General features: G+C 35.7%; 1 protein-coding gene across 3 annotated transcripts in view; it reads right to left on the bottom strand.

Annotated features, from left to right (window-relative positions):
• Positions 1 to 3,229: 3,229 nt before the first annotated feature.
• The window catches only part of PPP2R5E (protein phosphatase 2 regulatory subunit B'epsilon), a 67,177-nt gene continuing 54,866 nt past the window's right edge, over positions 3,230 to 15,540 (bottom strand). For 2 of the 3 annotated variants that reach the window (XM_072337587.1, XM_072337585.1), the window contains exons 6-14: positions 14,042 to 14,172; positions 13,897 to 13,956; positions 13,232 to 13,340; positions 12,221 to 12,274; positions 12,077 to 12,127; positions 11,211 to 11,330; positions 10,221 to 10,348; positions 7,934 to 8,035; positions 3,230 to 5,490 (exon numbers count right to left, since the gene is read on the bottom strand). In XM_072337587.1, the coding sequence (XP_072193688.1) occupies positions 5,391 to 5,490; positions 7,934 to 8,035; positions 10,221 to 10,348; positions 11,211 to 11,330; positions 12,077 to 12,127; positions 12,221 to 12,274; positions 13,232 to 13,340; positions 13,897 to 13,956; positions 14,042 to 14,172 (855 nt within the window). In that variant the 3' untranslated portion in view covers positions 3,230 to 5,390. The remainder of the gene's footprint in view (positions 5,491 to 7,933; positions 8,036 to 10,220; positions 10,349 to 11,210; positions 11,331 to 12,076; positions 12,128 to 12,220; positions 12,275 to 13,231; positions 13,341 to 13,896; positions 13,957 to 14,041; positions 14,173 to 15,540) is intronic. The other variant, XM_072337586.1, reaches the window with a different exon arrangement.

The following is a 15,540-nucleotide window of genomic DNA, read 5'->3' on the forward strand; positions in this document are numbered from 1 at the left end:
AGTCCTTTAAAGATTGCTTTCTAACTTGCATTTACTGAAGATAAATCCTACCCTGAGGGCCAACTTATTGCTGGCTCTCATTTTGCTGCGCTTCTTTGAAAATACTTGCCTTGCAACAAGGAAGCAAAGAGACAGAAGGGGGGTAAGTGATCTGAATATGGTCTTACAAGTACATAAGAGATTTCTGATAATGAGCTCTGCTAACAAAGGCACACGAGATCCAACTGCTGAAAAAGTAATTTGGAAAAAAAAAAAAAAAAAAAGTCAAAATGGAAAGAAATTTAAAGAATTAGGCTGCTGGAATAACTCACCTAGGAAAAAGAACATTTCAGAATCAGTTTAATAAATACTGACCTAGCTTCATTGCTAAAGCTGCTCATCAGCACTACCCCTCACCTGGCTCCACCTTCAGTTCCCTCCAGAGGATGTTTCCTTTGTTAATCATTGTAATTATCCATCTTAAACCTTTCTCCTCGCTTCCATAATGCAATGCGGAGCGGCGCAAGGTCTCAAACAGCAGAACGATGCTACGAACTTTAACTCTTGTTCCTTCACCAGCTGCAAAGTTCAGGGGTTGGGTGGTTTACAAAGGACACAGCGCGGATCTAATGTCTGTCCTCTGTCTCCACTGCTCCTCACAGTCATGTCAGGCAGCAGAAGGATGCTCATCATCATGAGAGGGCCTTTAAAACAAATACGTGATGAAAACTAGGAGTCTGCACTGGTAATTCTGACAGATATATAAGTTACCTCCTCTTTGGGTGTTCTTTTCCTTAGAGACTACCACAGAATCACAGAATCCTTACGGTCAGCTCACGAGAACGGACAGCTGGTAGCTGGAATCTCTCTGTTGAAAAGGTAGATGGAAGTTTAGATGGGAGGAGGTAGGAAAAAAAAGCCAAGCACCTGGTAAACACTTCATTGCTTCTTTATTTAGATGCACCCACAGTACAGAGCCTCTTGAGCATGTGCATAAGAGGAAGATTACACATTTATAGCTGGGAGCACCATTGAGTTCGAGTTTGTTTGATACCATTTTTAAGAAAGTAACCTATTACCAAAGAATGACACTTGAATCCAAGAGCTTAAGACCTGCTTGTACTTTATCCAGAGGTGGAAGGCATTGTTATTATTACTTTGATGTAAGTAGAAGATGTGTTCACAGTCTGGTTGGACCAGTCTTTATATTTTCATATGCACCTTCTAATAGAATATAAAAAATGCTTCATTCCCCCCCCCCTTCCCACCCCCACCTACAAATAGTTAAATGCATCTAACTTTAAAAACAAGAATGGACCAGAGCATTCCTATGGGGAAAAATGAACTTTTGCTGCCCTCTCCTGCTTAAACAATGAAATGCTAAAATATTAAGATCTATGAATCTAATGCTAACTTTTAAACAAAAAAGCGTGACAGCTCATTCGCTATACTACAGTCAAAAATAGGCCAACGAGAAGAAATGCACTGGTACTATTTATATTTGAAAATCCCTCATTTTATATGAGGTTATGAATACACCGTATTTACAGCAAGTGATCCAAACAACAAAACCCAAGTATTCAGAGGTCATGATAAGAAGTGTTTGCTTCTGTGGATGGGAAGCGACACTGGGATTAAAGTTTCCAATGAAAAATTAGTTCCATCCCATTTCAAGAGATCACAGACTTGGAATGAAAAGCTGGGCAATGAGGAATGTGCTGCACCTACTGACTAGGAAAACTAATTTATGTCACACGATACAGCTGGTAAGGGGAGCAGATGAGCCAAAACAAAGTCACACATAAATCAGAACATTCTTCAGTCTTGCACTTTATCAGCTTTATCATCTTTTAGGGGAACTGCTTTGTGAGGACAGCCACACGATCAAGAGAAAATGCCATCGTTGCTTTTACAGACAGAACTAAAGCCAACTCATTTTGGTTTTATCTGGGGGGGGGGGAAGAAAAATCTGTTCAGTTCTTTCCCTCTCCTCACAAAACAATACAGCTCCTAATATATTTTCCTTTCCTCAGTGTAGAAGAGCCTGAGGCTGTACTTACACATGTATAACGTACACACAGCTGCTGCTTTTCTTGCTCAAGCAAATCTTGGCTCCAACAGCCTTGCTTTTTTTCCATATAAAGGAGGAGATAAAAAAATAAATTAAACCCTTTTATTTATGCTAAGAAAACCAAGATTAAATGTACTAATGAAAGATCCAATGGCATTAGAATACTTTTATTTAAAGCATTCCAACCTTTGGAAGAGAGACAAAAAACACTCAAAAGCAATGAAAGGAAAACAATAAGGGAGACTTGCAAGATGAAAAAAGCAATATGTGCTCAATTTAAAGTATATGAGAGGAACTTTACTTTTACAGTCGTTATATCCCCATGACCTGATTCAATGCCCTTGTATTGAAAATGCAGTTCTTTCCTTTTAGCAGACAGCATTCAACCCTTTCTCCTGAAACCAATATGGCACAGGACACGAGCCATCACCCAACCACTGCTCTAGGAGCAGATAATAACAACATTTACACAAATAAAGGTAGTTTCTGGAACTCAACAAGCAAATGAAAGCACAATTAAATAGATGCACTGATCACACTTGGGCCCATTCGCTGCCTTCTTCTTTGCCTAAAACTCCCATTGATCCTCAAGGGAGCTCTGTATAGTGGTAGAGTATCGCATTTGGGTTGCGGCAAACAGCGGACCCTGGGGGTAAAGTCAGGTCATTGTGGCAAGAGCTTCTTCACATACACCACAAAGTGCAACCTAGGGTCTCATCAGCCTTTTAGAGTCTCGTGACTAATAGCACATTGTCCCATTCCATTCAGAGAAACATTCCTTCTTGGAAGTGATAAAACATCTGCAAACTTTTGACACTCTCCGCAATCCCCACATCAGAGGTAATAAAATATTGCAACCCATCAGGTTCTCATCAGTTGTGTGTGACCAATACCAGAACGTCATGTCAAAACCATAAAGTTATGAACAAACAACACTCACCTAAAACTCTAAGTACAGGACAAGGTGCTTTTTCTAATTTCACATCGTTCTGCTTTACTCCACCAGGTGGAAAACTTCTTTAATTTCCATCACATCTCAATTTTTCACAACCAAACAGTCCGTAAGCACGATTCAATCCATCCTCTTGTAAATGGTGGTAATTCCACACAGAAATCACACTAGCAAATATTTCTTTTGTAACAGAAATAAAAGACTGTCAAAATCAATGGGCTGAGGGACGTGATTTGTTATAAATTTATTTAATCTTCAGCATCTCAGCTTGCACCTTTTGCTTCAGCACTTCAAAATAAAAAGTTTCAACTATGACAATAACTGTCTAATTTACACTGTGTCCCAGCCAGTGTTCTTAGAAGCTCGTTAATCCCATTAAACCATGTTGTGTTGGGTGTTGCATATGATTAGATCCACCTATTGTTATTAGTTGTTTTTTTTTCCTGTCCCAGAATTAACAGTGCCAAGTTTTTACAAAACTGTTGAGTTTACAACATTTGTGTGTGCAGACCCAGGAGTACAAACTGTGACCTGATAATCCCGAAACAGTCAGTAGTCAAGGAGGGAATTCCTTTTTCTTTCCTCCTCTTTTCCATGCCTGGAAACAAGAAAACTTCAAATCCTACGGTATACTTAAATGGTAGGAAGAAAAATATACAAGCATGTATTTATACTGTATTTCTATCAATGGCGACAGGTCATAAATTCATGTTTGCAACTATCACAAAGACTCATGAACACCAATTGAGTTTCATACTGTAAATACTGCTGGATTGATGGTTTAGGATTATCAATTCACTGTTGTCATATGACCATAACAGTTCAAAAGCATCCTGGAGTAAATCCCAAAACACATACCTTTCGGTATATAATAATGCAACTGCATTAGCTAAATATTTACTGTACATAAGTTTTTATCAGCGTTTTACCTACCAAAGATGTAAATTCCACTTTCAAATACAAAGCAGATAGCCAATAATGTATACTTATAATACAGCCCTCTTCTTTATTATTTATTTTTTCTTGTTATTTTTCTTTTTCTTTTGTTTTAAACAATTTGGTCACAATGCACCTTTGATATAAAAGCTTTATTATTAATACTCAGAACATTAGGATTTCCAGAATTATTATTATTTCTTTTTTTCAGTAGCATTTGTAGAACCACTTTTGGTAACAAATACAGTAGTTAGGAATGAGCATCCAGATGAGAATGCAGAAGTAATATTATCCAGAATCCTTTCCAGCTAAGACCATAGGGCTGGTACTGTGATGAGTAATAGTACTAGAACCACAAAAACACTATAGTATGTTTCTTAGAGGCTACATCCTCTTTTGCTGGAACACTTTATAAATACATATTAAAAAGTAAGGCAACAACTCCAAACAGTCCAAACTCCTATCTCAACTCATTTCCCAATTAGATCCATGACCACTGGAGATCAATTTCATGCTTGCACTGTTTAGCGTTTGTCTTTATTCTTTCAAAATGGTCCAATAAAAACATACTGTAGTAATTTAGGAATTAGTATTTCTAAAACAGGTATGTGTGTCCAATGCCATAACATTAATACTGGTTAGGTACTGAAATCTAGGGTGTTACCACCGTCCGTTTTTTCAAGGATTGCGGACACTAATTTGGATTTGCAATAAATAGGTGCATGAATCCAAAGCTCCCTTTCCTACTATGTTTATCACCTACTTGTTGTTTTTTATTTAGCTCCTAATGTTCAAATTAAAGAAGCACCAGAGACAGACTGGTACTAAAAAATGCTCACACCAGTAAACAAAACTTTTATTCAGGACCTATGTGGGTTTTTTTTTTACATGGTCCTGATCTGAATGGACATTCAATTGATGAAGATGTGCAAAAGGAAAGGAAAAAAAAAAAAAAAAAAAAAAAAAAGTCAAATTACAGTAAAGTTATCCAGAGAAGGAGGATGTTACACAAACTCATAAGGAAATGACAGTCTTTTTTCTCTTTTACTATAAATACACTTAACAGTTTAGCAGAAAGACAAGCTAAATTTTAAGATTGTTCACATTTGAAAGTTGTATTATACTCTCTGCTAACGATAAATAAGGAACAGGTCCTGACAATGAAATCTGACATTGCAATTTTCATCAACAGATCTTTGAAGACTGGGTTTAAAGAAGGGTTAAAACAATGATTATGTTTGCAAAGTTCTGAGAAGTCCATCTGCTGTCCAAACTTTGGATTAAAGTCCTTATTTTTTCCTTTACTTAGAGACAGGTATATACAGTGCTGTTGTAATAATGAAACAAATGTGAAATCTACTGTAAAGTTGCACAATACAGAAAACTGTTGCTCCATCTTCTACTACATAAATGTGTGACTCCACAGGTTAATAATGCTGTTTTGTTTTTTTGTTAAGTTGGAATTATTCCATCACGTCTAAGACCTCTCTTTAATTCCAAATCCTCCAGTTTTTTCCACAGTTCTTCACGCTCTTTTTCTTTCTTCTTCTCACTGACAGATGAAACAAAACGAAGAGTTAGAAGACAAAAATAACTATTTATGTAAAAAAAAATGACATTAGCAGTACTAATTTTACTCAACATATTTGCAATTCCTATGTATACTTATTATTATTATTATCTTTTTTTTGCTTTTCATTCTCTACATAAATACTATTAATAAAAGCGTTAGGATAAAACAAACTACATGCTATTCTGTAATAGAGGATTAAAAAAAACAACGTGGGCTTCTATTATGGACCAAATATCATTATTAGTGCTCATCTGCATTTTGTTATTTTCGAGTTTCTTTATTTAGGGTTTTCATATACCTCAGCAAAGGGAAAATTCATACACAAGATGTATCTTTCAGTCAGTGCTTTACTTGTTTTTCCCTAGCAAGTTCTATGCAGTATCTTCTTGAACAGACTTGAATGGCTATTTCGATAAAATTAAACAGCTAAGCTAACATTTGTATTACCTGCATTATTTGCTTTCTAAGTTTCATGTTTCTCCTGAAGCTTACTTTGAATAAATTTCCCTATATTTCAAGATGCAAAATGCATCCCATCTCTATTACATCACCCTGCACGTTCAGATTAAGTAAAAAGCTAACAACAATAGATACAGATTCTCTACCTGTCTTAAAAAATATTTAAGTGGATTAGAAATACAATTCCTACATATGTTAACTCAGCTGCAATGTTAACATCTGGCTGTAGTATTTTCAGCATACACAAAAAGAAAAGCAACTTTTATCTAAGTCCCTGAAGATCAGTTAAAATAAAATAGAGCCCACTGTCACAATAATAAAGGAAATAGCCTTTTATTTTCAGGCTATTTACCAGATATTTTTTGTCCTATCGTTATAAAACAAATGCCCACTTAGTAAAAGGCTCTCAACTTACCTATCTGACTTAGCATAAGCATTAATACCAAACATATCTCTCTTCAAGATTTTAGTATTAAAGACCTGTTTTTAAAAAGCTGTTTTATTAATACAATTACGTTTTTCTGTAAACACTTTTTTTTTTTTTCTTTAAACGTCTTTAATTAATTATCCCTGTTTATAAATGCAGTTGTTTACATGCTTGAAAATGATGATTAGTTATCCAGACTTGGAACATACTACACCGGTGTCCCATTCTGTTAAGAGCTGAGTTCCTCACCTTAAGATGCAAAGTGCAAATGACACTGATTTAAGTCACTGAGGAGACCTGAAAACACCTGGATTAGATGATCAGTCCTGTGGTTCTCAGCCTCTTTAGCTAGAAAGCCACATGGCATTGTCTCAGCTGTTCTAGCAGAGTGAACCTTACTCATCATCAACTACCTAGAATTCATATGTGCCTTAGCTCATAGATCTGAGTCTTTAAATTTAAAATGCTTTATTAGTTAAGTTAGCTGTGGATTTTTCATGTATAAAACTTCTTATTTTATAGCAACGAAGCATAACAAACAACAGCATGAATCCAGACATGCAATTCAAAAGCTATGGCCTCCAAGAGACTTTAGAGACTACAAACATAGCAAGTTTTTAATGACTTCCAGAACCCTTCACTTGGCTTGTGGGAACTCCAATTCACACAAAAGTTTAGAGTTCCTGAATTTTTCTTCTTCTTCTTTATTATTTTTTTTAAACCTGCTACTTAGGATAGGCTAAATCTCTTAAGAAATTGCACAATAAATGGAAAATGAAGGAGCATAGGAAAATAGACAAATTGCATATTACTGGGTTGGAACAAATGAGTGGTGTACTTAACAGATTGCACATGCTTAAAGATTCAGATCAAGCAAGGCTTCTGGTTGAGAATCAGAAAAGTTTAAGACATCTAGTCTATAAGCATTGATTTGGAAAATCAAAACATGAGCATTTTCCACATGTCTCTTTCCAAACCTCAGTGTTTGTTTTAAAATCTTTAAGCAAAGTGGTATCTTTAAACACTTGTTTTCTTTTATCATTGAAAAGCTTCACAGAAACAAAGAATGGCTGAAGTCAGATGGGGCCTCTGGAGGTCATTGATTTATCCCCTCAATTAGGGCCACCCACAGCAAGTTGCCCAGGACCACGTCCAGGCAGCTTCTCAATATCTCCAAGCATAGAGACTCAACTACCACCTTGGGCAATGTGTTCCACTGCCCACAGAGTTAAGAAGTGCTTCCTGAAGTTTAGATGGAAATAGCTTGATACATCTTATTCTTTTGGAGTATAGAGTCAAAAGGAGTTTTCTGAGACTTCCCAATCTATGTAACAAGTACCATGTTTTACAAGGGGTAAAGATCAACTTATACATTGCATTCTCACAACTTGCAAGCAGTAAGCTAAAGAGAACATAGGGAAAAATACAGGCATTGTGTAGATAATGTATGAGATTTTGCAATTGCAGCTGAGTGCAAAGGAAAATCTAAACAGCAGTCCTTATGCACAGCTGACAAAAAAAGCTTTAAAAAGTTACCGCTGACGATCTGACTTGTAAGTGGCTGTCAGCTCATCAAACATGGTGCTGTTCATTTCCATAAATGCCTTCAACACATTGTAGACTAAAGCCACAATAGCCCTGTGAAACATTAAAAAAGAAGAAAGGAGTTTATTAGTTTCAGGTGAAATCAAACAAGAAAACTATCTTGTTACCAACACTTTTGTGACCAGTTCTGCTCTTGCATGTATGCTGATTTTTATTTCAATGAAACTACTTGATTAGCACCTTTAAAGGCATGAATCAGTTCTTGATAACTCTAATAGTTACTTACATGAAGCAAAGTAAACCTCTAGGGTAAAAGGTAACAACAGAAAGCTGTTAGAAATAACGACAGACTCCTCCCTCATGATGTTGAACAATTCTGAATGCAACTCCAGGGATTAAAATCATCAGTGCTTGCAGAAGTACCAGAATTGAAACAAGAAAGGGTATGACTCATATTTCCTTACAGTTCTTCCATCAAGCTGAATAATCCGTGCCTCTATGCAAAATACAAGGCTTTGTTTCAAAAGTGCTGTCCTTGTAGCATTACATTTCATATTCACTTTGGTACATTAAAAAAATATATTTATGAAGAAAAAACCCACCACCACAAGTGCTATGGATGAGATGTTGGCATATCTATGCAAAGCAGCATGTAGTGTATGAATAAACCTCTGCTGCTTTTGCTTATTGCTGTAACACAGAAGTCAATACACCACTGCTCATTTGGATTCCAGTTGCTTAACTGAATAAAACAGGACCTGTTCATACAGAAAGAAATGACATACAACGCTAGTAATTTCAAAAAGGCTTCACAGACATCCTGTCACACAAAGATAACCTAAGATAAAACAGTATTTCCAAAATAATAGGGGTTTGCTATTAGTCTGATTTATCTACAATTCAAAATTCCTCTCTGGTAGAGTTCAACATAAAAAAAGCCCAACATAGCAACAGAGGAGAAGGGAAAGAAACAAACCCTGAAAACATTTGAACATTTGAAACCTTGAAAATTTGAACAGATTATTAATCAGGAGATCCTGATTCTTGATCCAGTGATACAGGTGTCACATTCAGACACATGGCTGCTTATGAAACAGCTTTTCAGACAGCATGAACACCACATTCTTCTGCCTACATTTACATCTTTTCAGTAAGCCATCATTTTTGCTTTCCTCATTTACTAATGTTCTAAAACACATAAAGATTCCTAAAATATCTTCTATATTCAACAAGTTTCTTAATCTGGTTTGCCTGCTAATGGTACGACATTCCTGTAGGTATGAACACTCACAGAACTGAAAGATTGGCATGTTCTCATTACTTGAAGCATGTAGTACAAAACAATGGACAGAGTGCTGGAAGGTTTGAGACCTTCAGTGCAGTAGCATGCCACTTAAAATGTCTTTTTGTAACCAGCCTTTAACATGGAAAGCTTCCAGTAGCATTAGATTTGTGATGAAAGCACAGAAATTCAAAGGTTTGGAAGATGTAGGAAGATGTAGAACAAAGAGAGATGTTTTAAAAGATGAAATAGTTTACAAATGCTTTACAGTAAGATCTTAGCAAAGTAACTGGGATCTGAGCATGCTACAGCTCATTAAAAATACCTGATTTACTAAACAGTAATCCCTTTGGCTAAAGAAAACATTTCAACCCAAGTATAGAATACGTGACATCTATCTATAACAATGTTTTTCATTACACTACTAGGAAATGTCATTTAAAAACAAGAAAGAAAAATATCAATAGGAAGCTACTAATCTGTGCACAACAAAGAACAGATGTATTTAAGTAAATTTAGAAGGAAGAAACAAGTCTACCTAAGAAATAACTGATGTTTATATGCTCTATAAATATACAGAAAAATGCTGGTACCGGAGGGAACAGTACCATCCATGGTACAGCTACAAAGCTTTATTAATGCCAAGCAATATTATTCCAAACAACACATTTACCAGCTGTTCATGAGAAATGCTTGATGAGCAACACTTTTTCTTTAATAACAACATAACACCCAATTTCTCATTCTTTTAACTTATGAGAAGGTTTATTTTTATCCCCTGAGGTACTGATTTTCTCATACACGTACCAGATAATTAATATCATTTTGAGCCAAGCTCAAGCATGGTCTAATTTATATTGGCATTAAGAGAGCTGCACCTGCTCACGTCAGCTTTGAATCTGGATATCTCCTATTCCGATGTTCTTCAGCACACACTTCCTAAATTGACCAGTAGTTTGACAAGAGGTAACTTTAAATTTAATTGCAAGAACTTACGGATTCCAGTGCTCTTTAGAAATCCTATAAAGGCTGGAAAACATGATGGGAAGTATGACATTTGAATTCTCCTCTATCAAGCTCATGATGTATTCATTATTCCAATAGTACAGTGCTCTTTCAGCCACCTTTGAGTCAAAGGAATAAAATATTAATAGGAATTCATATACCTGTATTTTTTCCTAATACTCTGAAGCAAAAACAAACCACAGAAATTTCATTAAAATGAATTAACTCAGGAATTAAAACTCCATTTTTTAACAGTAATATAATCTGCATTAATGAAATTGAATTTTTATACTGTAATTCAGAACCCACAGTATCTACCCTCTCTTACTCCTGAACAGTATGTTGAGAAGCAATATAGACCAAATGCAGATAACACAATACTGCAGCTTTGGAAGTGAAAGGACTGTGTTAGAACTTTTCCCACCTCCCCTTTCCCTCCACCCTTTGATTTCCCAGATGGAAGGATCACACCAGCACTAGCATACAGAACAAAGAAAACTGGGTGATGTCCAGTAGCTGGGTTGAATATGGAAGATGAGATCTTAAACATGGGCATGGTACTAATTACAATAATCATTATGAGGGGCCCGTGGGACCTATCACTGCTAACCAGAGATCTCCTTAGAGAAGAAAGGTAGGAGAACAAAAATGCTGCACCATGCTAAACTAAAAAGGGAGCAAATGAACCCTGTTGGGCCTACCAATCTGAAGGCCATACAATCAGTATCTATCACCTACAGCTATAAGGGCTCAAAGTCAGTTTAGATGCAGTTTAAAGCTTTATGAAGCTCCAAACTGCAAGGTCTGTGATGTAAGCCTCAAATACACTTCATCGTGGAGCTCAGAACTAAACTTCTACCGCAACATAGATTTCCACAGGAATCCAGAAGACAAGTATTTAAAATCACAGAACATAAGATGGTAAATGCATTTGAGAAATTGAGACTATATATTACTAAACAAACAATCATCGCTACTAACCTGAAAATGAGGGCTAGAGACACACTTGGCAATTTGTTTAAACAAGGGTTCCTGGATTTTGACGAATTGTGATGGTTCAATTACATCCAAGATTTCCTCCAGCTCTCCTAGGAACATGACCTACAGACAAGGAAGGAAGCATAGAATTCAAAATCTCTGAATCATCTTGATCAGTAAAATGCTGCATACCTTCAACTTCTCCTCCTCTGGGGAAAAATGTAAGCTCATCAAGACTCTTGTTCAAAAAAACACAATAACTTTTGAATAAAGATACTGAAGTGTGCAAATGCTGTATTTAAAGTAGTCCCTTAAAACAAACTTCAGAATTGCACCAGGATATGCATGCTGAAAACGCAGCCTCATACAAAGACTTTGACTAGAAAGTCTTCATATCTGCTAAGTAAGGAGAGTCACAACATAATTTTATCTCCTTTTTTAAAGTGGTACTCAAAATAACAGTTTCTCTGTGACACAAAAACTTAGAGAATCTCAGATTTGCATTAAGAATTTTAAACCAATATGCAAATATTCAACAGCATTTTTACAAGCTCGGTAGGTAACACACTAATTTCAAATATAAAAAATTCCAAATCAAACAGAGTTTTTTTACATTAGTCCTCAATGTCTTTGTAAAGACATGTAAAAGCTAGTGCTAATTTTATGAGTAGAAACTACAACTATCAGAAGCTTTTCTCTTCATAGTCAAAACTGTTCAGAAAAGAAAATGACATCAACTACAAAGATTAATATCAAGACTCAGCACAGCATGTACAACCTGTCTGTGAATACCTTAATATTCACTGCATATCATACTGTAAAGCAAACTAACTCTGACATTTTTGGTTAACACCAGTTAATTCATTTACCTCTTTCTGACTGCAAGTTTTCGGCCAGAATTTCATTAAGCCTCTGATGACCTAAATTAGAAGAAAAATAAGTTAGTTAAGTTAAGCTGGGGGAATCAGGAAACAGGATAATCAAGGGGGAAAAAAAATAGGAGAAATATTTACTGGTTCTGTGAGTGAGGGGTCTTTCTCCAGAAACTGTACTATGCAATATGCCAGCTGTGAAGAGGTAAAGATTTAAGAAAACAAAGTTAGAACATCATAATGAAATCACAGACAAACATTTAAAAAAAGAACAAAGAAGGCAAGATGCTACATGGCTTTCTCAATATCAGTCATATATTTAAACTGAGATGCATAGTTTGCACTGTGCAAATGCTTTTCAATTCAAGTTACAACGAAACAATAAAGGAAGAAAACATTCACAAGACAGATTACCGCATACAATTAAAAATCAGAGCAATTTGGAATTTAAAATATAGTGATATAATGTTTATGAGATTTTGTTAGTCTCTGAAATTGCTACTTTTTATGTGTTTTGTATATTGGTAAAATTGTGAAAACACACGAGATGAGCTGGCACAGCTAAACTCTGAGTAACGTATTTAGCAAGTGTGGCTTCGAAAGTGTAAGAAAGATTGCAGAAAATCAGACAGAAAGGGAGCAGGTATCACTTATCATAGGAAAAACGTTATCATGGTATTTGAATGTACGACAGGACACAGGAGAGCAAAAACATGGTATAAAGTCAGTAAAGAAACACACTGAAGATCATGCAAGAGCAAGAGTGTTAGCATTCAGAAAGTTGTCAGGGTGAAGAAGAGCCTAGAGAGCACAAGACTAAGGAAACCTGAACATTCTCTTGGGACAGAGAAAGGGGATTACAGAATGGGAAAGGCAGCCTTATGAGAATGAAGAAAGAACAGAAAGGACAGCCTAAAGAGAGTTTAACTACAAAAGTTTGAAATATGACAGACGTAAGCTACATTTTTAATTATCTAATCAGAATAAAGGATATTTGCCTTAAGAAAAAATAATGCAGTAAATGAATAAGAAAATCTACTGCATTTTCCCACATTACAAACTTTCCCCCACCTTTTATGTATTAGGCAATTACATTTCTAAAGTAACTAAAAATTACAGAAACTACGCAGAAAATATTTTTGTAACTTCTACCTGTGCATGGAAGAGTGATAAACTCCTGACAGTATGCAAAGGAATCAGGACCTTCACCAGAAACTGTTTATGCTCTGCCTTAAGAGGTAAAGCAAAACCATTGATAATACTAGAAATTAGAAGAGAAGCATTTGTTAGTGTTATCATCACAGGAAACATTCTTGAGGTCTGAATAAGAACGTTCTATGTTAAAATCATTTAGGAGTCAGCACCCTTATTGGGCTCAAGTTATTTGTAAACAGATGCTGAAATCTGCCCTACTTTATATTAGCAGTTCAGTACATATCTAGGTAATAATTCAGCTCCAATTTAAGAATCATCATATAAACAACTGCACAAAACTTCTAACAGAGAAGAACTTGTCTATGTAATCTACAAATTCACATGTTCTTTGGTAAACAAATTACTATAATTAGGTTTACTTAAGATATTCACGCTTTAAAAATATATGCAGTGCATAAGGATGAAGTGTAACACACACACACACACAAAATCAGCCCAACTCTTGGCAAAGATAGGAGAGAGATTTGCACATGGGCTTAAAGATGAGCACGTGAACACATCTCTTACAAAATCAGGGTTTATAGCAATACTTTTTCTAAGTCTGACATTACTCTGACCTGTCCGGAAGGGAAGCTTGATATTGGTAAAGATTGTTCATTTACCTTCCTAAAATTTCCAACAGCTCAGCTACGCCATTGAAGTGTTCAGTTTCATAAACAAATCTAAAAAAAGAAAGAGTTAAATATAAGTAATATATCAGCTTACTACAATATTTATATGAGAAAAGTATCTTCTCCCACAGCTTACCGTAGAAAAATATTATTAATCTGTTTTCGGATAAATGCTCTAAGACCCAGAAACTTGCCATAAATTCTGTGCAAGACTGTTTTTAGGTAGTCCCGTTCTCGAGGGTCTTCACTATCAAACAGCTCCAACAACTGCGTTTAAAGAAAAAAAGAAGTTAAGCTGTAGGTAGACATTACATTTGACTAGCATGGCACACAGAATTCCATATGGCAGTTAAATTGCAGTAGGTGCATATAAGGACACAGTATCCACGCTACCCAAGGTACAGAAATACTCACTCTCCACAAAATAAAGATGCTGTCACATCTACAAAATAAAACACTACTTCTTACCACTCTCATTTTCTCACTCTGAATTAACAGAGCCTCGTTTTAATTGCGTAAGTTTGCATCAAGGTCACATACTCTAAATGATTTTTCATTTAGAATATAAGATCCTGAGCCTTCCTAGATTGGCTTTCAGATTGTGGACTCAATAGCACAGTCTGTGGCAGCACTGGATCTGCTGTCCCAGGATATCTACCACTTAATGCAAATATCAAATAATGATGTGGATCTCAGTCAAAAGAGAAGACTACCCAGTGTGTTGTACTCTACAGAATCTGTGCTCCCTAAAGTTTCCTCTAAGAGCCAAGGTATGAAATGAGCAGCAAGAATAGCAGTTTCACTTCTTCAATCCATTCCCCTACCACAAATGTATGAGTTTCGCCTCATCTTTTCAGTTCCATCTTTTTTGACGCAACATCTGCTATTTCAGCAGACATTTCAAATGCATTAGAAAAAAACTTATTTAGAAAAGAAGAACTGCTCAGAACATAATGAGATTTGAGTAGTAAGAAAGAAAAGAATGACTATCAGCAAGATAAGGTAACATTCAAGCAATACGTATCCTGAAAAATAAGTGAAGGCTGCCTGCCAAAGAGGCCTTAAAATGTTTATGATGCTGGCAGAAAAAGATTAAAGGAACAGCAGAGAGCAAAATTATTCTCAATACACAAACAGGTAAATTGTAATTATCTACCATAAGCAGACACGTACTCTATCCAATCTCTGTAAAACAGCTGCACAAATTTGAGAAGGTGAAAAAGAAAAAAAGAAAATCAGAAGAAGATTAATAGACATATATATATTTTTTTTATGCTTTCTGGGATTTTGTTTTCTAATATCCAGGTTTACAATTGTTGTATTTATTCTTCTTCATCACAATGGACATTTTTCACTATTTTAACCTTGCAGTAAGAATCTGTGATGGGAATTTCAGGAGGAAACGATGAGGTTTGTCAGCTGCCCTCTAGAGGTTATCAACACATTGGTTTGTTGTATTAGTTCCACAGTTAAAGAAATAAGCAGTTACTTCATCCTTCCCCAAATAGCACATTTCACCCAAAGACAGCAAACACTTCTGTTTTTAATGTTCTCATTGGATTGTTTTTAGGAGTAAAGTATAAATATTTCCAATTCTTTTATACAGATCCTCTGTGGAAACATTGCTGAAGTCAG

The sequence above is a fragment of the Excalfactoria chinensis genome, chromosome 5 (assembly GCF_039878825.1).
Source record: "Excalfactoria chinensis isolate bCotChi1 chromosome 5, bCotChi1.hap2, whole genome shotgun sequence".
NCBI classification, from domain to species: Eukaryota; Metazoa; Chordata; class Aves; order Galliformes; family Phasianidae; genus Excalfactoria; species Excalfactoria chinensis.